General features: G+C 37.3%; 1 protein-coding gene across 2 annotated transcripts in view; it reads right to left on the reverse strand.

Annotated features, from left to right (window-relative positions):
• The window catches only part of kiaa0825 (KIAA0825 ortholog), a 409,330-nt gene that overhangs the window by 130,519 nt on the left and 252,171 nt on the right, over positions 1 to 26,640 (reverse strand). For both annotated transcript variants that reach the window (XM_039759351.1, XM_039759352.1), the window contains exons 16-17: positions 22,414 to 22,822; positions 9,035 to 9,191 (exon numbers count right to left, since the gene is read on the reverse strand). In XM_039759351.1, coding sequence (XP_039615285.1) covers positions 9,035 to 9,191; positions 22,414 to 22,822 — 566 coding nt within the window. The remainder of the gene's footprint in view (positions 1 to 9,034; positions 9,192 to 22,413; positions 22,823 to 26,640) is intronic.

Below are 26,640 nucleotides of genomic sequence, written 5' to 3' on the forward strand. Positions count from 1 at the left end.
GCCACAAAAATACCATGAAAGGACTTCAAAATTGAGAAGGAAGCTAAAGAAAGCCACTTAACATATTTTACACATCCTGAATCATGACACTATGTAGGTGAACTACTGCACCAAAACAAATGTGCAGCCTGAATGAAAGAAAAAATAAATTGCTCATTGTAGCATCTTTGGGGTTGTTTATACTAGGAAAAAGGCACAGGTATCTCCAGAAATGTTGGCATTGGGACAAAGATAAAGGCACTGAATGAGACTGGTGGACATTAGGTTATGAAGACTAGGGGTAAGGAAATGGGTAGGAGAACCACACCATAACACCAGATGTAAGAAAGATGCAAAGCTCCAGGGACTCTTCCATACTTGTCTATTTATTCGAGAAAGTCATGTACACAGATCGGTTTTCTGCAGTTTGATGATTTGTAGCTGGTGCTGCTATTGCACTGATTTTGCATTAACAGAAGCAGATTTCTTTTCTTTGTACATTCTGACATTGGCTGAGAGAAAAAAAGAAAATACAGTACATCTAAGCTCAACCAATAAAAAAGTTACACAATCTCCAAAACACTAAAGAATAAAAACAAAGCACTGATTATAAAAATGGAAGTTTTATAATCCCATTATTAGTCAAGTGACATTTTCTGCAACTTGCTGGCCTCAAGAACTGATTATGTGAAAATAGCCAGGCTGGCATTGAATGGAACCCAACATATCACATAATGATGGGTCTTATTGTTTAACACTGAAATGACCTGTGTATCTTAATAAAGTACAGTAAGGTCTAAAATCCAATTTCATAAATGTGGTTTACTTGGCAGTGTGCACTTTGCATAGATGTCTGTACATTTATCAAAAAATGTAATCTCTTGATGTTCTGTATTCAGACTAGTTCTACTTTACCTAACAGAGTGAGTATGAATGACGCGATCCTCTGACTATTCTAAATGCGTATAGTGAGTTTCTTGTGCACCACGAATACATCAGGGCAACGTCTTTGTCATATGCTTTACTTAATTTTTATTTTTGTTTTTAATATTTTTTTCACTATTATGGTGATGTCATTGTGTTACCATTTTGAGTTTTTGCTCTTTCATGGACAACTGCATTTTGCATATCTAATTTAATAGTTTATTTTATTCTGTGTGTTTGTTGCTATGATGCTGAGTGTTAACTTCCATCATTTATAAAACATGATAATGTGCAATGAACAAACTCTGGGAAGACTAATGGGACTCTACTGTACTTATCTTGCAGGCCACCAAAAATAACAAATACATAAACAAGCTACTTTTTGGTCATGACTTGCAGTGTGGTTTGACTATTTTGCCTAGAGTTTTGCTTTTAGTAACAGTTTTACAAAAAATTAGGGTACTGACCCCTTGCTTTGAATATTGACTGTTCATTTGTTTACTCCTCAAGAAAGATGTCTACTCAACTCTCTCTTAAAAATAATGTTAGTCCAATTGGGTAATTCCTTGGTCAAATTTGAATAAATAAATATACCACAAATTTCTTATAGGAACATCGGATGTCTGTGAACATTAGTGAGGGAGGATGCAAATAAAATCTGTTGGGTCACCTTAATTAAAACTTTTAAAGCTATTTCTCTAGGGGCGATGAACTGTCTCTTCACACTACCAACAATGTCTAAAAATATAAGTAAAAAATCTTTCCTTATCACCTGCAGCTTTGTCCTGGTTTGAGTGATAAATGTTTAAAAAAAATACAGTAAGTACATTTTTTGTTTTAAATAGTATAAAAAATACATCTTTTGTTATAATATTCAGCAACTGAAAAAAATGTTAGACTTGGTCTGTACATCTGGCTTATCATTTGGCAACACTTACAGCAGTGATTTGGGACTCTCTGTCCATAAAGCAGTTCTTTTCACTGTCTCATTACCTCTCCCTCCACTTACCTGAACACATACAATTTCTTTCAGAAAACATAAAAATATGTATCCCTCTATCCTTGCTAATTCCATTTCTGATCTTTTTCTGTCTTCACCTGTTCCATCAACACTAGATAGTCTTGATTACTATAGCTCAGCCCTTCTTTCAGCACTAGATTAAACAGTTCCTTTAAAACATAAGCAAGTTTCCTTTAAGTGTTCAGCTCCATGGTACAATTCAGAGCTACAGTCGATAAGAGCAACTAGCCGAGGCTGTGACAGAATGTCACATAAGACTGGCCTCGCTGTGCGTATCTAGGCTTTTTGTGACCATCGAAGGGCTTGCAGGAAATCACTAACTGCAGTCAAGAAGACATATTATGACAGAATAATAGAAAGTGGCCATGATAATCCAAAAGTTTTGTTATCTGTTATTAATAAACTGCTTCAACCTGCATCTGGCCCAATTAACTTCTCTACCGAAATCTGTGAAATATTCTGTATTTTTTCCGCAATAAACTTAAATATTTAAATAATTCAACTAACATAAATATACCATACAGTTATATCTTTCCCCACTCCATCCAGCTTCTTCTCTAAATTTTCTTCAGTCACATCCACTTTTGTTAATAAACTGCATTGTAAGAAGAGGCCGACTATTTGCATACTGGACCTCTTCCCCACCACACTTCTTAAGTCTTCCCTTCATGCCATAATCCCAACTGTTACAACAATAATAAATACATCCTTTGACACCGGCTTTGTGCTAGCCACTTTTAAAATTGCATCTGTAATCCCAATGTTAAAAATGTCTGGTCTTGATGCTGACGATGGTAACAATTTTTGGTTTATTTCTCACTCACGTTTTCTGTCAAAAGTTCTTGAGCATGTTGTAGCCTTCCAACTCACCAATTACTTAACTTCTAATAATATGATGGAACCCTTTCAGTCTGGTTTTAAGGTGCAGCACAGCTGTGAAACTGCCTTGCATTGAGTAACCAATGATTTGCTTCTGGCAGCAGACTCTGGACAAACCAGCAATTAATTCTTTTAGACCTCAGTGCAGCATTTGAAACTGTCAGACATGACATACTACTTTCCAGAATGGAGAACATTCTGGGTATTTCTCACGGTACCCTCCAGTGGATTAAGTCCAATCTGTCTAACAGGCAAGGGTTTGTTAGTCTTGCCAACAACAGGTCCAGCTTAACACCAAGTACACAAGGAGTTCCTCAGGAATCTGTCCAAGGTCCTCTGCTCTATATATCTATATGCTTCCCCTTGGCCATATAATTCATAGCTATAGATTGGGTTATCATTTTTATGCAGATGATTCTCAACTCTATTTCAATGATAAAAGTGAAACGTCATCAGCGCTTTCTCAGCTCACAACTTGTCTCAGTGAAATTAAAAAATGGATGGAGCAGAACTCTTTACAAATTAAACTGCAACACAACTGAACTCCTGCAAATTAGCACTAAAGTGCAACTTAAGAAAATTAGCTCCTTCTCAGTCACTCTTGATGGTAATCACATCAGACCCTTCTTCTGACTCAAAGCATCTTGGTGTCGTTTTTGATTCCTCCCTTTATTATTCTGCCCAGATACACCACATTAAGAAACTTTCTTACTTTCGCTTACATAACATATCCCGTGTTTGCTCATTCATCTCCTTTTTTAATACTGAGAAACATGTCCATGATTTTATTACATCCCACATCAATTATTGTAACTCCCTACTGGCAGGTGCCATTTCTAATCTTATATCACAGCTCCAGTTAATTCAAAACTCTGATGCAAGAGTCTTAACACAGACCAGTAATAGTGAGCACATAACACCCATCTTCGCTGGCTACCTGTGTCTCACAGGTTTGAATATGAAATTCTATTAATAATCTACAAAGCTTTAAATGGCCTCGCACTGGACTACATCAGTTGCCTCGTCCATCACTATTCTCCTGTTCGCCCATTAAGGTCCTCTGATTCTGGCAATCTTGTTGGGCCTCACACTAATATGCACTCTATCGGTGACAGGGCCTTCATCTGTATAGCACCCAGACTTTTGAATGACCTCCCTAAATTACTTTGATCAGCTGACACAATTAATTCTTTTAAAATACAACTTAAAACTCATCTGTTCAGGAAGGCTTTAAATTTAACTTGAAATTCTGTCCCCTCTTTCAGTTTGCCTCTCTGTTCAGATGCTCAGTATAATTTATGTGCGTGCATGTGTTATATCACAAATGATGTTATTTGTTGGGCTTTTCTTTTAGTATTGAATTTAGTATTTTACTCTGGTTTATTGGCTTTTATTCTATTTAATGCTTGGTATTTCCTGTATATATCTCCTGTGTCTATATTCTTTTCAGGAAATATTTGTATCCAATGTTACATATACCTGCTGCTTCTATCTGTAACTCTGTGAAGAGCCCTGAGCATGTGAAAGGTGTTATATAAAAAATGTATTATTATTATTATTATCTCCTCAGAGAAGCTGACAATAATACGACATCAAAAAAGACACATATACAGTATACCTGTAAAATATATACATACTGTAGAACAAACACACAATATACAGTGCATCCGGAAAGTATTCACAGCGCATCTTTTTCCACATTTTGTTATATTACAGCCTTATTCCAAAATGGATTAAATTAATTTTTTTCCTCAGAATTCTACACACAACACCCCATAATGACAACGTGAAAAAAGTTTACTTGAGGTTTTTGCAAATTTATTAAAAATAAAAAACTGAGAAATCACATGCTATGCCTTTTTTGTAATATGAGACCAAAGGAGCTGACGGTACTCCAGGTGAGGCATCACTAGTGCGTTACATAGCTTAAGCATAACTTCCCTTGACTTGTATTCCCCACAGTGTGTTATATCACCTAATTCCCTATTAGCTTTCTTGATTGCTCCCGTATACTGTCCGGATGGAGATCGTGAAGAGTCCACTAAGACTCATAGGTACTTATTTAAGGTGTACTTTCAAGTATTTCAAAGACTTCCCATTGTGTATTCAAATGTATAATTTTTACCTCCAACGTCTAATACTTTACATTAACCTACATTAAATGTCTTCTGTTCAAGGCTGCAAGCGATTAAAGTCCCTCTGTAACAACTTAACTCATTCTCTATTATGTGTCCTTCCACCTAGTTTGGTGTCATCTGCAAACTTAACCAGTTTAATAATTATATACTGTATTTGTCTGGACTGTTTATGTACATTAAAGAGAGTAGCCACCTCAGCACTGACATGGGGGAGACACCACTTTTAACATCACATAATTCTGAAAAAGTTCCCCTCACCATTACTCTCTGCTTCCTGTGCTTGAGCCACACCCTGAAATCCACTTCTTTTAGCTTGGTCACTAAGCCTTCTGAAAAATAAGCTGTGGCTCATCCTCATCTTCTAAATCAAAAAGCCTTACATTTAAATTCTGTTTAACACTGACTGTTTTGGTTTTGCCTGTCTTTCTAAAACAGAGCAGCCTAATGGAGCAGACTAACAGATCAGGCTAATACTGTATAACGTAGCTTCCGAAATAGCTGGTAGTTTACATGTTTAGAAAAATGTATTTTGCTTGCTCCATATTACCAAAGTGGTCAGCACAAAGGTAAGCTACATGCTTGCCTATAAAATCAATAAACAAAGCCATTCACTCTTGTAACTGATGATCATCCACTTGTTCACACATTTTCCCACTGTTAGGAATGCTGGATGTGTCACATGCTCAAGCAAAAGGGTAGAAGTCACTCACACACTTGTGTGGAAAATTCTTCTGTTGATTTACTTACTTTGATAAAGATGAGAGGTCTCTGATGTTGGTGTCACATCCTTTGAAGCTCAACTATGAGACAAGAATTGCACATAGAATCGAATGATCTACAAAGTGATGAAATAGCCAAAGAAAAAGCTTCATTTTATAAAGCTGGACAACATACACATCATTGAATGAGGCCAACTTTGCCGCATCGGGCACTGGACCAGCAGCACAAAGGATGCTGCTGTAATTCAGATCTACTTAAGTGGAATTTCTGCTAGATAGACATACCACATCTGAATGAGTAACCTCCACTTGAGTATTGGTTTACAGATCACCACAACACAGCTTTCTACAGATTCTGTTGCTCTTGCAAAAAGAGGTAATTAGCTGCATGGCTCTCATTAATCAAGAAGCTGTTTGGTGAGGTGTTTTTTTTTTTTAATTTTCTTTCAGTTTATTGTTAACCTTGAAATAATTACTCTATGCTGAATTTTGACCTTCTATAGGACCTAAACTATCTGTCACAGTACACTGTAGCAGCCTGCTATATGATTCCAGTATTTAATTTATTCTCTTGGGCCAGAAATGTTGATGATTATCTGCTAGGAATTCTTTGTAAAATTCAGGAATACTTTGGTTTAGGTACTGCAAAAATACATCTATTACTCATCTATTGTTACACAACAAGACCTTAACAAAGGATTATTTTGGTGTTAGTGACACACAGCGTCAGTAAGGTAGCCATTCATACCTGTGCAGTGTGCCATTTGATATGCTTTAAAATTACTTAAGAATTTTAAGGATTCAAAACTCTTCTATTGAAATATGCAATATCAAGAGATCTACAGTATGTTTCATTTAAGCCACCTCTGACCATTCCAAAGTGAAAATATTTCAGTAGGCCACATTGTACTGATGAATAACCACTTTATTGATGCTTTGTAAGTGCATTAAGACAAAAATAAATCTTTTCTTATTACATAAGAGAAGATTCATTTTTGCAGTACCTAAACTAAAGCGTTACCTAAAATTTTGACTAAGGACCTTTTATTTTAATTTTTTAGACTACAACTTTGTGTTTGTTTTTTGGGCGCTTTCACTGGATTTTGTTAGTGTTCTAATAAAGACCATGGGCTGGTTTCCTGAAGTTTGCTTTGGGCTGGGCTTGAATTTTGTCTTTCGACCTCCTGGTCCATTTATATGTTTGTAAAGTCATTTTGGAATAGCCTTTATTTTCTTTTGTGAACAATAATAACATAAAAATATTTCAATACTTTAAAGAATACATGCTATAGATAGACCGTGTTCCACGGTTCCACAAAGTATGTCCATATGCCATTTGACAGCTTATGGAAAATGAAGAATGAAGTGAACTAGTTGAAGGCTTGTGGAATACCATCCAAGGTGGATTGGAATAATTGGACAACATCAGCTCTGTCAGGTCAGAATCCTACCTGGTCAACCCTGGTATGATTTCACCTTAAGCCTAATGACTTTGGGAATCCTTAAAGATTACATCTTGGTGCTGTCCAACTTTTGAAATGGGCTGTAGAATCCCATCCATCCTAGACAGATCTCCTCCGTTGCTCAATACAGAATGGGAAACCAAACTAGACTCTTACCCATCCACCCTTGAAGGTTTTTCTTGTGGGAGAAATTAACCAACTATTGGCTCAATAAGTATGTTTCATCCAAAGGCCATGTCACATTACATGACTTTACTAGTGATTTTCACTTATATACTTTATTTACACAAGTCAGAGGAAATTGTGACATGCTACCTGACTACCAGTTGCGCAGTCTGACATACCCAGTGAAACAGTCCATTCAGTCTACAACTCACCCTGACAAAATCAAACAGGTCTGTGTGCATGAGATCAGACAGCCAATGAGTGCTTACCTGGCAGTACAATTCATATAATAAAGCAACCAGTAATAAGGAACGTAGGCGTTTGGATCTTGAAAACAGAAGAGAGGCTCGTATGTCAGATGTGTTGTGTTTTACATACTACAACAGAATGGAAAAAAGGCAGAAATTGTGGCTGAACCTGTAACCCTCAATACACGGGCCCTAGCTCCATCAGGAAGTGTATTATTGGCTCTCAGAAAAAGGGGTAAACTTACAATATTTTGAAAATGTGAAACTGTGCTGGAAAGTCATTACACTGTCGTCTAATTTGACATACTCTGTGGTTCCTAGTTGTGTAAGCTGACATGCTTAGGTGATGAGATCTGCAAGTGCAACTGTATTGATCAAGTCTGACATCACCTCAGACTAGAAGTTGTGTAAAGTGACATTGGTTTAATTCAACACCAGGTCTGATGTGTTTGCAATGGTATTTTACTTCTAGAGTAGATCTCTTGCAACACAATATTAGGCTGCTCAAGACAGAAAGCTTGGATCACTCTTTCACAGACTCTATATTCTTTGCAGAACCCAATGCCTCTGTGACAGGAGAGGGAAGGGTGCCATGTGAATACACATGTAATCCAGTACAGAGCCAGAGGGACTGGTACAGAGTGTATATCAACAGAGTTTGAAGGTAAAACAGTCATGTTTAAACAGTAACAAATACATATTTAATTGTTACATTAAAAATTTTAAATATTGTTATTTTCTTTAAGACTTTGCTTTAGTGCTTACTCTAACAGGAGGAACTGACTTAAACATACAGTTAACTGGGTACAGTAGTCTGTTTACAAAGCCTGTGATGCTCTTCATTCCTGCCTTGACTGATTTGGATACCATCTAGTAATTGTGAGATGCAGACCCATAAAGTCATTAAATAACAGAGTAAAAGGAAGACACTCGTTGCAATCTCTACTGCGTGTATTTTTGGATGCATTCTTTAATGGTGTGAAATATTACCCTGTGTGACCGAGCCACACAGACAATTGCTGGCATAGTCTGCAGTGTTTAGTTATTAGCAAATATACAAGGTAACTTCATACAAGTTCATTTTTAGAAATGTAAGAAAGAGCACAACATGTTAATGGCTGCTTTTTAAATGATTGTTTCATACATTATTTTGGAATTTAAATTTCAATAGTGAGCTTTTCACTTGGTATAAAAAGTTCTGATCTTTGGGGGGATAAACCACTTCTGTTTATCCTTTCCACAGGCACAGTTTAAATCTTACCAGAAAAAATGGAGTGCATTGTTCAGCACTCTTCCAGAATACTACTTCAACGCCCTTAATCCATTTCTGAAATCCAGAAGTGCAGAAATTCAAAAAGATTCTATTACCACATAGTACCGAGTTTGCTATTGACTTCAGGAAAGCTTTTGTGCCTCCTTGACTAACCCTTAGCTGCTAGCAGACGCTGCCTCAGGCCAGCACACACCTAATTGCTCGGTAAAAAGACTGTTTCCCTACCTCATTGAGTTGGATGATGTGATAAATTTGCCTCAGGTATTCGCTGCCACCTGGTTTGTGGCAGATATCCAGGACTATCATGCCTATTTTCTGCTCAGTCAATTCAAGCGCTGTGCTTTCCTCATGCGCGACACAGCTCTCATTGGACTCAAATGCACTAGAAGAAAAAAGAGAAATAAATAAAAAAAAAGATTGTAAAAGGGCAGCAGAGGCTTAAAAAATACAAAAAGGAAAAGCAGTGCTGATTTGAAACATTGCAAAACAATAGCACAAGACAATCTTCTAAATATAAAATCATGTAATGTTTGAATACATTATGCCTCCCAAAAAAGAAGTGACACCAAAATACACACACTTTAACTGACTTGGTCTGGGAAACACAGAATCCCAATGAAAGTCATTTATAGCTCAGACATCTAGAATTCAAGTGTAATCTGCTCTGGACAAATGTGTTTCAAAATGCCACATTTACCTGACCTCCTTTGCACATGCCATTGTTTGAAGTTTGCTGGTGCACTCATACAGACTTTGATTGTAAAAAAAATGAAATTTGCATAGCAATTCTAAAATTTAAATAGTGGCTTTAAGACATGTTTCACTTTGAGAAGGAACTATGTACTACAGATATAAATTAATTAGAGGGCAGAGTGGGTAAAGAAACTGACGCTTCTGTTCCTGCATTTGCTCTGTTGGGTGGCCCAGAGCAAGTCACTAACCCTGCTTGAGCCCCAACTGGAAAAAATATATAAAAAAAAAGTTTTTAAAGTGTATTTGTACTTATACAGTGTCTTGGGGAAATGCTTGCTACAAAAAGGCACTATAAAAATATATTTTTGGTTGTAATAACCCAATATGCAAAGGTTTAAAGTTCTTATATTGCATAGCAATAGGGTATCCACAGGGTGTTTATTATTATTCATTTTTTTGACAATAGCAAATGGTGACTACGGGTCAGTATTCCTTAGGAGGAAGATAAAAAACTACAAGAAGAAGACTTTTACCTGACGGACTGCTGCTCATTCAGCCTAACTTGACATTAAATATTTTTATTTTGTGGATGTTCCCACAACATGTTAATGCAAACTTCAAGCTTCTCATTTGTTAAAAAAGCTTTCCTTGACATAATTCATAATACATTTCTCATATTTGTGAAGAATAATGATGACTTAGTATTTTTATGCAACCCTTTACTTTATAATCACACATTTTAAAAAGGGCGTGTTTCACCTTGACACAAATAAGCCACTTAATAAAAGAGTTTCAGTTTATTATTCTAATTTTTTCACGAAGTAGCAAGAAAATAAAGGGATAAATTAAATAAAACAAGTTCAGGGACACCTCTCAAATGCAAAAATGATTATGAATAGTAAATCTACCCAGTCCACACTCGCACACTAAGAAAATATATTCCTGCAGTTTTATTCACAGGCCCATGAGGCATTCATGTAGCGTTCCTCTTGTTATTTTTCTTATTTTATGAGAAACCTAGACGCCAAGCTAAAAATTAATAAATAATGCAATGAATGCTTTACTCCGTATAGACTTCATATCATTGTTTTGCCTTTTTGGACTCCAACCCCCCCACCTCCCCCAACTCCTTTAAATTATGAGATGGCAGAAACTGTGTCACTTGTCAGGAATCTTTTGAGGGTTGACATTGAAAAAGTTGAGGCCTTTCTGACCAAGGAGTGTATCAGTGTCAGCACCTGAATTGTATCCTTTCCTGTCCATCACTGTGCAGGTGAAGCAGATGATTGGATTCAGTCAGCGCTATGATTAATGAGTTCCTCTCTGGATTTGGGACAGCCTATCAATCATGTCATTAGGGAGAATGTGCCCTGAAAGAGGCAGACCTCAGCCAAGGAATAACTGCATTTATCTTAATCTGTGTATGCACGCAGTCAGCCAAGTCAGGGTCACCATGATGGAAAACAATAATCTTCTCCTCTACAAATTACTTTGTGAAGATAGCTATTGCAGTATTTTTTGGACTTGTAAGCTCTCTCCCCAAGATGTACTGTACACTGATTGTTTACAACTCAGGCGTCACTTCAAAGTGAAGGTTATTTTAATGAATAGTAATGATTTCAGAGAGTGTCTAAGACAGGTGATACATAAGAATGCCCCCCCACCTCTGTTCATGTAACTATGAGTAGCACAATTCCTTCAGTGGTTAATGTCCTTTTCCATAACTTTATTTACATGCATTATTTTCAACAGTTCCTTTCTATATGCATTGCTTCATTAAAAGATTTATAGTTCTGGATAAGATTTAATCTGCTTTCTTAGATATCAGTCATGTTCCTTGATACATATACATATCCACCTATTCATCCATCCATTTTGGTATTTCAAGGTCATAGGCAGCCATAGGCTTTCCTGGCAAGACATAAGCCAGCTTTAGACGAGATTAAAGTGCAACCCCATCGTCACACAAATACTTATATTCAGTCACGCTAGGACAACATAGGGTCAACTATCAAACTACCGCTGACCTAACACGTCATTGGAATATGAGAGGAAACTGGAATTTAAGGGAAAAAACCTTCATGGACACTGAAGAAAAGTGCAAATTCACTTAGAATCTGTGACTAATCAGGTCTCTGGAGCTGTAAGTCAGCCACACTAACCCCTGAAATTCAGTGATCTCATGTGACATAGTATCTTTATTTAATTATAACTATAAAAAAGTGCAGTTTGGACACTTAAACTACTCAAGTATGATAAAAAACGGACGGCTTCCTACAATAATGATCCAATTCTTGGAACACAAGATTTTATAGATCTAGGATGATTTAAAAATCCCACAACCTACTGAAAGGAGACAAATCTGTGGAAACATTAGAAAATGCCCAGTGTTTAGGATGGGTGAAGTACACAAAACACTTTTAGGTTACCAATAAATAAGAAGAATAGAATGCAATATACTTTGACTTTCTCAACGCAGACACATGTACATTAGATTATTTGGTGACAATAAATTGACCCGCTATTTGTGAGTGTGTCTTGTATGAGCCGAATTCCACCGCAGGATTGCTTCCTGCCAAATGTCTGGTGCTGCTATGGTAATCCTGACCCACCACAAACCTGAACTGTACAAGTGGGTAAGAAAATCTATGATGGAGTGAAAAAATGATGTTTAGGCAAACAAAAAGATTTAATGTAATGCCACCACAATCTGAAAAGGCTCTAGGCTTCAATGACCAGAGAAGATTTAATACACTGCATTTCAACATGTTGTTGACTGTATAAGGGCTAATATTATTTCATGTTCCAAACCATCAATCAGTCAAACTGCATAACTGGATTGGAACATCAAAATGCAGAGTATAATGATATCTGGAGAAATGTTAAACACATTTTTTTTGCCAGAAACACAATCCTCAGGGCTCAAATCTAAAAAGAATTTGAAAAAAAAAAATTTTCAGCAATTATAACTTTAAAAAAGCAACTCAGTCTAACATGTAGAAAGAACAACATGCTTGTCTTTATGCAGCCCCAATCACTAAACCCATGGGCAGAGCCTTCAGTCGCAAGTGTGATTTTACCATGTAAATTAAATACTCGAATGAAAAATGATAAGAAGGGAAAATATAACATTGCACAAAAATAATGCACAACAAGCTTTTCTGCTTGTTAAACGTTAGACTTCAATTTCTTCCTACGAGCTGACAGTGAAGCATGAGTGTTGCACAGAATTAATTACAGACGCACAAGTAAATCTCAGCTTTTCAGGCTTTGTCTTTTTGTTGTTTATTTAATTAAAACAAATGATAACAAGACAATAAAATGGAAACCTATTGGCCATGAATAAAATTTTCATTAATGACAAAGTGCTTCATTTCTAAAAAATATTATAGCAACTGATCCAGAAAAGAAAATATAAAGAAGAATGAATAGACTTTTTTCTTAAACTGCTGCCCACCTACTATTTAAATAAAAATTTCTTTCTATCTATAACGGCATCACCATCACAAAAATGTGACTCTTGAATTAACATGCTTACTGTATGTATGCTGTTTATATTATTTATCTCCTTTAACCAAAATAAAAAAGAGTATTTGATGCCACCCAAACAAATCTTACGACTGGATGTAAACTATGACTGTAAGGGGCTTTACTGCTTGGCACAGCTAAATCCTTTTGCCACTCTGCTGTAGCCCTGCATGCGTCCATTTGTGAGAATGTAGCTTTCTTTAAAACACATCACACATTTCTGACTTTAGAGTTAAACTAAATTCATGTTCAAGATATCAATATTCCCCATTTGCCTATTTTGGCAAGTATTTATATTGGGTGGGATGAATAAATAAGTGTTAATTTCTGGTTTTCTTATTGAAGAGGCGTCAGACTTACATCAATGTTGTCTCTTATCGATGCATCATATTTAGCTGACAGCATGAATACATCTTGCTGAACTTTTATCAATATCACTGTCAATATCAGTATTTCTGCATTTCTTGATGGAACTGTTGTCATTCTGATGAGATGTCAAATCTAATTTAATAATATTACACTTTTTCTGAATTGTATATTTTTTTAGGCATAAGTATTACAAAATGACACACTGTCGGCACTAACCAAATGTAAGATTTTCGGATAAGCCTAGTTTCAAAGTATAGACATCACCAAAGAGAAATTATTAAATAATTTTTTCAGTCTAGATTACTCAATTCAGCGTCACTGGAAGACAGAAACTTAAATGATAATGCTGGACTCAGCGTAGAGACCAGGCATGTCAAACACGTGGTCTGCGGGTGGCCCGCAACTGAAATCTATGTTGCCCACACAACAGATCCTAGTTATCACTAAACTTGTACAAAATTATTACTATTGTTTGTGATTGAATCATTCTGCATCTTTGCCATTACATATTGACTTTTCTTACTTCCGCCTTCTGCCAAAAGCACATTTTCCCATGGCATTACGGTACCGGAAAAAGTCATCTGCTAGTAAAGTTCAGCTCCTTGATACCCTGGGCTGCTGAGACTGACCACTGGGCAGAACTGACCATCATGAGTAGTATTAGCTCGCATATTTTCACGTAATGGAGCGGGAGATCGACAGGTGGATTGGTGCGGTGTCCGTATTGGTGCGGGCTCTGCATCGGTCTGTTGTGGTAAAAAAGGAGGTGAGCCGTAAGGCAAAGTTCTCAATTTACTGGTTGATCTACGTTCCTACCCTCACCTGTGGTCATGTGATGTGGGTAGTGACTGTAAGAACGAGATCGTGAATGTAAGTGGCTGAATTGAGTTTTCTCCGCAGGGTGTCCGGGATTTCCCTTAAAGATAGGGTGAGAAGCTCAGTCATCCGGGAGGAACTCAGAGTAGAGCCAATGATCCTCCGCATCGAGAGGAGTCAGATGAGGTGGCTCAGGCATCTGAGCAGGATGCCTCCTGAACGCCTCCCTGGTGAAGACCCAGGACACGCTGGAGGGACTATGTCTCTCAGCTGGCCTGGGAACACCTCGGGATTCCCCCAAAAGATCTACTAGAAGTGGCCATGGAGAGGGAAGTCTGGGCATCTTTGCTCAAGCTGCTGCCCCCGCGACCCGATCTCAGATAAGCGGAAGAGGATGGATGGATGGATGGATATTTTCTTGTTTTTTCGCTTTAGTTTTATGCAATTTTGTGCTAGTATTGTAACAAACAGTTAGTGCAGACTACGTTGGCCTCGAGAGTACTGTCTATGTACGGAAGCACTTACCTTTGTGAGCAATTGTTTTCATTAATGAAAGCTACCAAAACCCCACATCGCTCAAGACTTACTGTCGAGCACCTTTCATCCCTCATAAAAGTTGCAGCTGCACAAGATTTCAAGCCTGGTATTGACGAACTGGTTACTAACAAGAGATGCCAAGTGTTGGGACAAAAGAAATAAATCTCATACTGTAAGATATCCTATATAAGGACCTAGCTAAGAGGCCAAGATTCTGATTGTACGCTGTTGTACGGAGATTGTACGGAAATAAACTGCTTTTCTTTAAACTTTAAGTGTTACATTTTTTAAAGTTTTCAGTATTGGAAAGAAAGCTACAGTAACTTTGTATAATAGTATAATAGTATTTGTTACAGTGTGGCCCGGTGACACACGTATGGCAGTCGAATCGGCCTACCAATGGTAGTGAGTTTGACATGCCCGGTAGAGACCAACCATGAGCAGAACGGCAGTTCATCTCAAGGCCCACTCACCTCTATGCCCATACTCACACAGGGCTAATTTAGAATCATCAGTTAAAAAACATGACTTTGGAATACGGAATAAAAATCCATAGAGACACAGGGAAAATGAGCAGATCTGACAAATCTATCAAGTGTGGGATGAAAATCCTGGATGGTGGACGTGTGGACTAGCAGCACTAAGCACTGTTCTACTGACTTGCAGAATTATAAAACAGACATTCTTCTGACAATGTTTTGTCATAATATATTACATACATTATCATTTAAAAAAGAAAGAATGTTCTTTGAGACAAAACAATCTTTTTCTGACGGTATCCTTAATTAATTGTGTCAGTGAAATAACAGAATGGATGGATGAGAACTGCTTGTCTTTGAATACAGAAAATAAAAAACAGAAATGTTGGTTATTGGGGGGAATGATACTGACAGCAACAACATTCTGTCACTCTTTATCTCAGTTGAAATCACTGTTAGTTTTCCTGAATCAGCACACAACTTAGTTGTCATCATTTTCACTAGCATGTCACTATGCAAAACAAGCCTTTCTCTTCTTAAAGGTGTTAGAAAAATTTTAACATTTTCTAAATATGAAAAATAGTAAAAAATGTATTTATTTCTAGTAGGATTAAATACTGAAATGTGTTATTCACTGGTTGTTCACATTTCTCTATACGCAGCTTCAATTAGTTCAAAATACTGATATAATAATTGTGTTAAGAACTCAGAAGTTTATACTAGCTTCCAGTTAAGCTTCCAGCTGATTTTAAAATCCTCCTTCTTAGAAAACAGTATATAAAGCCTTATAATGACCAAGGCCCTGTTTACCTATCATTACTTACAAACCAGATTTTAGGATGAAAACCTACTAAATGTTCCAAGGATTAATAAAATAACAGAAGGTGGTTGAGTTTTTAGTTACATGGCCCCGAAACTTTTGAACAATCTGCTTGTTTATATAAGAGATGCCCCAAGAGTCTCAGCTTTTAAAAGCAGGCTGAAGACTCACTACATTAATATGTGATGCCCTGACTAGAGCTGTATCTCTGTTGGTTAGTCATTTGTAAAAAAATACAAGCATTGAGATAATTATGAACCGTTACTAATCCTCCTCTGTCCTGTTTCTGATTTTGATGTCCTTCTGTGGCTCTTGTTATCACTGCTCTACAGCCAAAATGTTTTCCTGTCCAAGGAAAAGACATTTGAGATACTGATAACATTGGAATCAACAAATGGCAATATTCTGTCGTCAGATTAGGTGGCCCAACATTAACTCTACTGTAGAATACCCAGAAGGCAGTAGGTGGCCATTTTGCTAAGGTCTCCTGGACTGACTGTGACGGACGTTAACTTTCTGTGTTATAATTGACGATGGACCCTGCATATATTTATTTTCTCCAGGGGTACTGCTGACTGGAGCTTTTTTCCCACTCCTTCAATGTCAACTAGAAATGGTCCACAGTTCAACAACTTATTAATGGATGGATAATGATTGGCTCCATTTATGTTAATCAGTTTGAAACTACTGTACTTTGTCTCTTTATGTACTCATTACATAAAAATTTGTATTTGCTCTTTACCTGAGAACTTGTCATAGTGCTTTGTACCTGCACTCAGGGAAGGGCACTACACAAAAAAACAAAAAAATGAATTTAATTATCATTAATTTTTTAATTCTATCAGGCAATAGCCACATAAGCCAAGCTTTGTCATGAAGCTATTGGAGTTTTATAGTAAAGTGAGTCAATTGAAGTAATATGAAATTATCTCAGTTTTTCTACATCAGTTGTTACATTTTTCTAAACATCTTAATCCTGAAGCCAACAGTGGTTCTATACAAAGAAATTAACATAAAATTAGTGTGGAAGACTTTCTTTTACGGTGCTTTGAATAAATATCATTTTGTGACACAAAGACTCTGGAGAAGATAAATTCTGTTACACAAACGTTTTATTTCACACATTGTATTCTGGTCGGTATCTCTTTTTACAAAATAAAACACCAAACGTATCCCTGTTCTTACATGACCTAATTCAAGGTCAAATGAAGCTGAAGTCTCTCCAAGTACGGCATTAGATAGAACTTTATTTGTCTGCAGGTGGAAATTTGGCTTTTTACAGAAGCTCTTTAAATAAATAAATATATATATATATATATAGAGGAAAATAAGTAAATAAATATACAAACACACACTTTGGTGTGAACAAATAAGAAAATTAAACAGAAAGAACACGTTTGACTTGGCAGCTGTAGTCACAGTGAGGCATTATGCAGGTGTATTGATCTTGGTATAAAAGGGCCCTAGTAGTGTTTCTTGACACACTTCTATTGAAAATTCATTGGATGAAAGTCCTCAGAGTTAGTGTGCCACAGAGAGAGGACGTGCAGCATTGTTCAATTTTGTTTTAATTCTCTTCCCTGCTAGTACCTCAGGGGTACCTGACCGCCTCACATAAATGAGCCTGCCCTTTATATTGGCTTGATGATTTCAGTGAGCCTCACTTGAAGATATGTTACCATCCCAGCACATCACAGCATACAAAATTACTGTGATAAAATATCATTTGCAAGGCAGGAACCAGCTCTGGACAAGGCATTAGCTGACAAGAGTGCATTCACTCACATAACATAAGTTAAGAGTAGCCAGAGACCTAATGTAAATATCTTTGAGATGTTGGAGAAAAACTAATGCACCCAAAGAAAAATCTACACAAAGACGGAGATGCAGGCCTTTATTGAAACCCAATCTTCTAATGCAGTAAGGTTGCAGCTCCACCTCGTCTACCATAAAGGAAAAGTCATCTCTCTATTATAAAAAAAAATCTTGGGAGGTAGACTAGGGAGATGAGATGTGATCTTCTCGAAAGACAATATGACGTCCCACGAGAGACACTTTAATGTCACGCAAGACAAGGCAGTGAGACATTTAAAACAAGTTCAAAATCTTGATTTTGGCAGAGATACTTGCTCTTAAAACGAAAAGCAAGAAGCAGAACATGCAGCTCGCCAGCAGCAGCAAGACAGCATGATCCAATGGCATCTCCTAAGCATGTGTTAAGCCTCCCCCCCTTTCACAACGCGAGCAGCGTTATACGTCCTGCGAGAAAGATTTAACCATGCCCGGGGCCAGAAATAAAGGACAAGTATTGTTTTTACAAAAGTTTTAAAGTAAAAGTGAAATGAATGCATATGTAACAATTCCCATGAAAATAACAATCTCTTTAAATTGTATATCTGGTAAACCAAACCCAGGGGTGGGCGAGAGAAGCGAGCAGGGGTTGGGGCCCCCAAGTTATTAACAAAATAATTCTTATGTATGGATTAGATTTATCTATCTATGTGGCCTTAAATACTTCTATTTCATTGTCATAGTGTCTAGTGCTGTAGCTTTATAGCTCCAGGGAGACTGATTTGAATACCAGGACCTGTCACTATCCATGTGGTCTTTGCACTTCCTTGTGCAGGTTTTTCTTTGAGTGTTGTGGTTTTATTTCTTCATCAAAAAAATATGCATGTGATTCAAAATTGGCCCCGTGGAAGTTTTTGTGAAGGTTTGTACATGACTGGTGTATTGTTTATATCTTTTTCCTGCCTTGTACTGTAAGCTGCCAGGAACTGAACAAAATGAGTATGGAGTACTTATAAAAAGTATTCACCTCCCTATTATGCAACATTAAATCACAGAAGTTGTGTCTTTTTTCACATTAGTCAACAGAAAAAGACTCCTTACTGTCTAAGTGAAAACAGGTCTAAATTAATTACAAATATAAAACACAAAATACACAATACACAATAATTTCTAAGTATTCACCCCCTTCAAGTCAGTATTTAGTAGATGCGCCTTTACAACCATTCCAGTTCTGTAGGCACAGGTCTCTCTCTCTCTCCATCAGCTTTGCACTGCAGTTCTTCCCCATTCTTCTATCTTCAAGCTCGTATCGGTTGCATGGGGATCATGAATGAACAGTATTTTTCAAGTCTAGCCTCAAATACTCAAATGGATTAATATCTGGACCTGACCTGGCTAACTTCCAGGATAAGGTGCCTTTACACTGCAATTAACTGAAGCCTCAGACAGGTGATCTCCACTAAATTAATGATGTGGCTTCTAAAACCAACTGGCTGCAACTGTGAAGATTTAGCTGTGTCATATTAAACATTAGATGAGATTAGAGATCTTGATTGTCATATACACTGTGAGTGCACAGTGACATTTTTGTGCCAAAGATGTGGGGAGGGTGGCATGAGGGACAGGAAAGTATATACAGGCAATAAAATACAATAACAAAATAAGATGATGATATATGAATCACATTAAATTCTCTGTTATTCAATGTTGTTGAACAGTAACAGGGGAAAATTTTCTAGGAGGTGAATACTTGTAGGCATTGCAGATAATGGATGGGTTATATTCAAACAGACAGGAAGTGCAAGGCTTAACAAATACATGCCTACTACCCCTTGCCATCAATTCCCACATAACTTTTTTTTTCAAAATAATTTTAAAAATCTAGGCTTATCCATTGAACATTTATTATATTATGGTTTAAAACCATGCCGACAATATAATGTTTTCAAATGTGCTATCTAACACTTCAGATTTTACATATCCATTGTAAAATGAGTCAACATTTGGGGTCGCTGTTGCCCCTTAAACCCAACAGACAGATGTACAGGACACAGGGTAAAAGCACTAGAAGTATTTTAATAATTTCTTCTTTTAAATAGTGCTCCTTCAAAGCACCCCAGCCACACTAAACAAGCAATTAAATGAACACCACCCAGCAAGCTCTGTCACACTCCTCCCAACTATGGCTCGTTTGCTGGGTCTCCAGCAGTTCTTTATATAGTTCCTGACCTGAAAGTGCTTCTGTTCTTCCTACCACGTGACTTGCCAGCACTTCTGGGTCAGAAGGAGAATCCAAATTCTTTAATTAGCCCGGAAGTACTTTGGGGCTTCCATCCTCATGACTTCCTACTACTTCCGGGCTGCAAGGGAAGCATGGCTCCCCAGGTCCTTTCACAGCTCCCCCTGGCAGCACCCACGGCACCCAACAGGGCTGAGAAACTGGACTCCAAGTTCCAGGATGCCCTGTGGGAATTCGGGGCACCGCTGCACTCCAGGGGAGCTGCCATCCAGCGTTTTGGGGGAGACAGTGTCCTGGAAAAGCTGCTTCCCCCATCCTTCCATCCTTTGGGTGTCCCAGTCAGGTTGAGCTGCTGGCCGCCCCTCACACCATCCATTAATTTTTTGATCTCCATTTGTCCATTACAGGGTCAGGAGAAGCCTAATGCTATCCCAGCAGCAATGGACACAAGGTAGGATAAACAATCTTTATTCTCAATTTAAACCGACTTGCTTGTCTTTGGAGAGAGTGAGAAAATAAACAGTGATTCAGTTAGGAATTGAACCCAGGTCCCTGGTAAAGTGAGGCAAACAATGTGTCATAATGCACCTACCTTAAAGTGTATTTGTTTATTTACTAACAGCATTTTTTGAATGTTTAAACATACATTGTAAAATAACTTTAGTAACACTTGATATTAGCAATTCAAAACATTATTTCTTTCCAAATGTAGATTTTGTTTAGAGAAAGTATTATATAAATGAAAACCAAGAAAAAGAAAAGCCAACATATTTTTTGCTCCATATACCAGTGTATATGGTTAAAATCACTATCAGGAAACATCCGCTGCCTAGGTGACTCCAGCATTGGAATATGACGGCAAACGAAAGGTAAGAGCTACATTCATTAAATCAAATGTGAGAGGGTACTGCAGCAGCTAAACAAAACAGTGGTTAGTGTGTTCACTATCATCACTCTTTTGTCAGTAAATAAACCACCAAGGGACCTGCATTCACACAAAACGAGGATGGGGCAAATTTTACAATATGCCCCTCGCTGGCTTGGAGATTTGTGGTCCCAAGTGCCAGCAAGGACAACTCACCCCTGAAGGAGAGGCAAATAAATTGTGCAGTATCTTAGGATGAAGAATCCATTTGTTTTATCAAAAGCAGATATAGGCCTTGTGTGAAGAGAGAGTAAGGAAGGCAGGAACTAAAAAGAAGCCATTAATCCTTGCCATCAATTCCCTTGCAACACCTTGATTATTATCAAATTATTTTCAAAATAATCTTAAAAATCTAGGATCACCCACTGAACATTTATTATATCACGGTTTAAAACCGTGCTCAGAATTTAATGTTTTTAACTTATAAAATCTAAATCTGCTCCTGTCACCTTTTCCCCTAAGAGTGTGCTTAAGCTTTACTTTAATGAAAACATCTAGAACAAAGATAAGCTTTAAAAATCAGGGATTCTGAGTCATTGCTATGTGACCAGTGCTTCGGAGTGAATAAGTGGTCCTGAATGAGACATCCAAAAGGATTAAATTATTCTAGAGTGTAATAACAGTGGTGGCCAGAGAGTACTAAAATGACAAGCAGTCTTCCAAAGGGCCACAAAATAGGCCATATAACAATGAAGGCAATGTGGTGGCTTTTTAATATTACTAGAATGACATTTCTAAGCATTCTTGATACAGGTAATGACAGGATATTTATTCTTTGGGAATTTCTGAATCAGTAGAATTTGTGGAGAATCAATACTTCAAGCTACAGCTCATAAACCACAAACTGGAATGTAAGTAAGTGCTTTGTTTCTAATCTATAAAAGTTAAAAGCACTAGCTGAGGTCTTCTGATTTTTTACTATTACTGGCTGCCTTTTAATGCAATCAAAATACAATCCATTTAAATTTCAGCATCTTTTATTCCCCCCATGCTGAAATGATGGACAAATCAACCTACACATATCTTTAGTAAAATTTTATTTTCCAATCCTAACGCAGATAATTGCATTGGGGAATGGTATACTACCAATAAGAGCCTTTACAGGCAGAGGTTTATAAAATAACATTTTGACAAGAAAACATATCAAAGTTTGAAATCAAAGCTGCCTCAAAATTAAAAACAGTGTATAGATTAGACTGAGAAGCAAATTCTGTGAAACACAGTGTGAATATTAAAAGGCACGATATGTGAGGTGTGGTGGAGGAGCAGGCTGCAAACTTACAGCCCTCAGAAATCAGCTTTGATTTTATACGTTAATGATGTCTGTGTGAGGTGTTGTTTTTTTTTTTTTTTTGCTTTCTTCTCATGAATTTAAGGAAATAAGAAAACTGATAGAAATTTTCTTACCTTTCTCCACATAGCATTTTGGCTTTTTGCAGTTGGCTCTCGATCCATTTTGGCCTTTGTGTCTCAATGTACTGAATGATTTTGAGAACCACTGGTTTGGGACTTTCCTTCAGCTGACCCACAATACTTTGCAGGCAGTCACTGACCAAAGCCAGTTTTTCTTTGCTCCACCGATCCAGTGTGACTCCAGTGAACTGCTCAGTTCTATTGCCATCTTCTAGCATGTGGCAGTGGAGAGCAACTATGTTGTGAACCAGAAGACCATAGAAATTAAAATTCTTTGAGATTTTAGAAAGCCTTTTCTCTGCGACATAAAACAAGTATCTAACAGCAGCAGGAAGTGAGGAAACTAGGCAAGGCATATTGGAAATGATGAACACAATGGCTTCTGCCACCAGCTTTTTGAAACCTTAAAAGAAAAAAAGAATATCTTTACAGTTCATATTACTTGCAAAAAGCTAAAAAGTATAATTCCCCAGTAATAATAAACATGTATATTTAATACAAACAGAAAAGTGAAAGCTTACACAAATAAAAGATGCTGCTGCCTCTTAACATGAAATGTAATTGTCACTTTGATCAAATCATGCTTCAGTTTAAATTTTCTTTGACATTGTTGGACACAATCAGTGATTTAATTGATGGCACTGAAACCAATCAAAGTATAGAAATGTCTGTTTAATAAAAGTGTTGTTATTATGGAAAGGAATGAGTGAGCATCATGTCTTTTTTCCTATCATCTTTCAGGTAGTACTTTATTTAATAAAGCATTCAACAATATCTAAGCAATGGGCCAGTTCAGTAAATTGGATAATTCTTACATCTTGCTATTAAGAGACAGGATGTCAAACTGAAGAGGGTACTGGAATAAACATATTTCAAAATGTAGATTTTGTACCTTCCTAAAGATTAATAAATTAAAAGTTACATTCTAGTCAGTGTGATCAAAATACAGTATAAAGCATCAAAACAATTTTGATGAGGAAAGGCTATTCACCAATATTATACAAAATCAAATTAAATTAAATTCTGATAGTTCAACAAGTAACTAATCTACAGATAGTGCCAGGCCCCATTTATGTTAATCAATTTGAAACTTCTTTGTCTCTTCATGTACTCATTATATAATTAGTAGCATTTATATTAGCATTTACCTATGAACTTGTTACATTGCTCAGTGAAGAGTGTTATACTACATGAAAATAAACTGAATTAATTGAGTGTTTGTAAAGTCCTACTGTCTATCCAAACTACAGTAGACCCCCGCAAAGTCACGGTTCATAGTTCGTGGCCTCAGTCATTCGCGGATTTTTTCTTGGAACCTACCCGCAAATATCCTCTGCAATTTTTATGGCTCTTTTTGTGGCAATACTGTACTGTAGAGAGAACAGGAAGCAGCTGTACAGAAAACTGTGACTTGGGATGGTGAAAGTAGCCAATAGAATTTGAAACTGCAACTCCCAGCAGACCCTGCAGTGGCTCTGATTGGTCTTCTGCTGAGGGTGCTGGGGCTGTTGAGGTCAAAGAATGTCAGCGCGGCTTTTAAAAAGGGGACTGGTGACCAAAAGCAAAAAAAAAAGAAAAGTTTTTGTAATTTGTGTTTCAAGTTCCTGTCTGTCTGCCTTCTGTTGGGTTACCTGCACTTATTCATTTTGTCCTTGATCGTTTCCTGTGTCTGTATTGTCTGCCTGTGTACATGAGGACTGTAAGTGGATTCATGGCCATCCTGCAAAGAAAGGAGCGCTCCTGAACCCGTCTTCACCATTTCAGGAACTACCAGTAGGACTGTCTGTACATTCTCATTCAATATGTGGATCTCTGGACTATCTATTTTTATCCGTTGCCGTTTTTCATTAACTTTTTCATGATTTACTGTGTGTGTTTTGTTTGTGCTTTGTTGTACTGTATTTAATGTGTAATCGCCGTAAGGGGAGCAGGGGTGGTATCGTTGTTTTCTTATTTCATTTGTTTTCATTACATTCTTTATTTGCTATTTGATTACTGGTTTGCTTTGTTTTTGTCTCTGTTTGTGAGTGCGCACAGGTCAAGTCAAGGCTGAATGCATCCCTGGAATCTCCACCACAAAAATAAACAAATCTCCATCTTCTCGCTCGACTCTATGCTTATTTAAAAGCCTGAACACTGCTTGTCCTTTTTGGCCGATTGCTTTGGTTTTTCTCTCCTCCCCAGACATTCTCTGCTCCTTTTGGGGGTTTGTGCTCCCCTATGATGTTTGTCTATTGTTTAATCGATAACTAACTGCATACTGAGCTGCTTTTACTTCTGAAAGAGACATGTTTGTTTGAAGTGTTTGTACAGACAGAAACTTTACTCAATCTCCAGTGTTTCTGTGCAATTCTGTGCCCCAAGCATTGCACTTTGTACATATTGTTCCAGTAGTTTTTAAAATAGTTTTTACAGTTCATTAGCAATGTGTATAATGAGAGTGTTGCAGTAATTGTGATGTACTTTGCATGAAAAAAGTGTTCCATTAAAATTTCACTTTTTCTTTGTTAATAAAAACGTGCTTGCATGAATTATAGTACATATAGTGGTAACATCGGTATTTTACATTCTAGCACTGCGGGAGACATAGCAGTACAGTATACAGGTTTACCTTTATATTCTTTATTTTTAGGCAATGTATTAAGAAGAGTTTGAAATTAAATTGAAGTGTTTTGGGGTCATATTTAGGGTTTAAACTATGAAAATAGGCATTTTTTTAACCACATCCAAAATATGCGGTTTTTCACAATTTGTGGGTGCTCTAGGAACATAACCCCCGTGAATTTTGGGGGTGTACTGTACTTGGTAAGGTATTCCATGAATCTATGGTTCTGTGTATTAAGGAAAACATTTTAAAATTAGTGCAAAATTTATTCTTAACAAACTTCCATTTGTGTCTCTGTGTTCTAGTTGAAGAACCATTTGCAAGTAACAACAGGGATTTAGTGTACCAATTATCTTAAATCTTGCTTAAATTATATTGAAATGGTTCAACCTCTTCACCTCTTTTTATTAGCCCATAATTCACAGTCTGTGAACATGTCTAGTTGCTCTTCTCTGGACTTTCTCTAGAACTGCTGTGTGACAAACAGACAAAACTTGTACAAAGCACACCATATCAGGCCATGCTAATGTGTTACAAAACTTAAGCATAACCTGTTTTGATTTGTATTTCACCCATCTGGTAATAAAACTTAACATCCTACTAGCCTTCCTAATCTCTTCTGTACAATGTCTGGATTTGGACATATATAATATACCAGTAGCCATACCACCTACACTTCAGAATAGGTCTTTCACCTGAAGCTAAACATGTTCGGACCCGGCCAGTACTTGGATAGAAGACCATCTAGGAAAAACTTGGCTTGTTGCTCAAAGAGGTGTGGGTGAGGCCAGTATGGGGCACTTACCCTGTGGCCTGTATGTGGATCCCAATGCCCAAGTGAAGTGACAGAGACACTGTGCTATAAAAATAGCACCATCCTTCGGATGAGACATAAAACCAAGGTTTTGACTCTCTGTGGTCATTAAAGGTCCATGGACATCCTTCATAGAGAGCAAAATGTACCCCCAATGTACATGCTTAATTGCCCTCCATGGCCTAGTCATTATGGCCCCCTAATCATCCTCTGTCTCTAATTGACTATCTTCCCCATTAAGCACCTAATATCTAATGTGCGGTAAGCATACTGGTGGAATATGGCTGCTGCTGCATCATCCAAGTAGATGCTACACATTGGTGGTGATTAAAGTGGCTCCCCACTCTCCATGTAAAATGCTTTGAGCAGTGTGAAAAGCACTATGTAAATGTAAAGTATGATTATTGTTATTAATTAATGGGTCCACTACATCTTCCAAGTCCTTTTTATAATGTGCCTTTTTAGGTTTCAAATGTAAGTAACACTTAAACATACTTTAATATTCATGCATCAATCTATCTTTCATAACTTGACTATCCAGGGCTGAGTTATGGGGCAGCTGGAACATATCCCAGCAGTCACTAGATGCAAGGCATGAGCACCAGTCCACCGCTGAGAGAACACACACACACTAGGGCCAATTTAGCAAAGCCAGTCTACTTAACCTGTGTGTTATTGGACTATGAGGAAAACAAAGCACATGGAGAAAACTTACAAGAAACATGGGAAGAATATACCAGCTCCCCACAAGGAGCACCCAAAATATTAATGTCCTTACTGTTAGGCAGCAACACCACCACTG

This window comes from Polypterus senegalus, chromosome 7 (assembly GCF_016835505.1).
Source record: "Polypterus senegalus isolate Bchr_013 chromosome 7, ASM1683550v1, whole genome shotgun sequence".
Classification (NCBI taxonomy): domain Eukaryota; kingdom Metazoa; phylum Chordata; class Cladistia; order Polypteriformes; family Polypteridae; genus Polypterus; species Polypterus senegalus.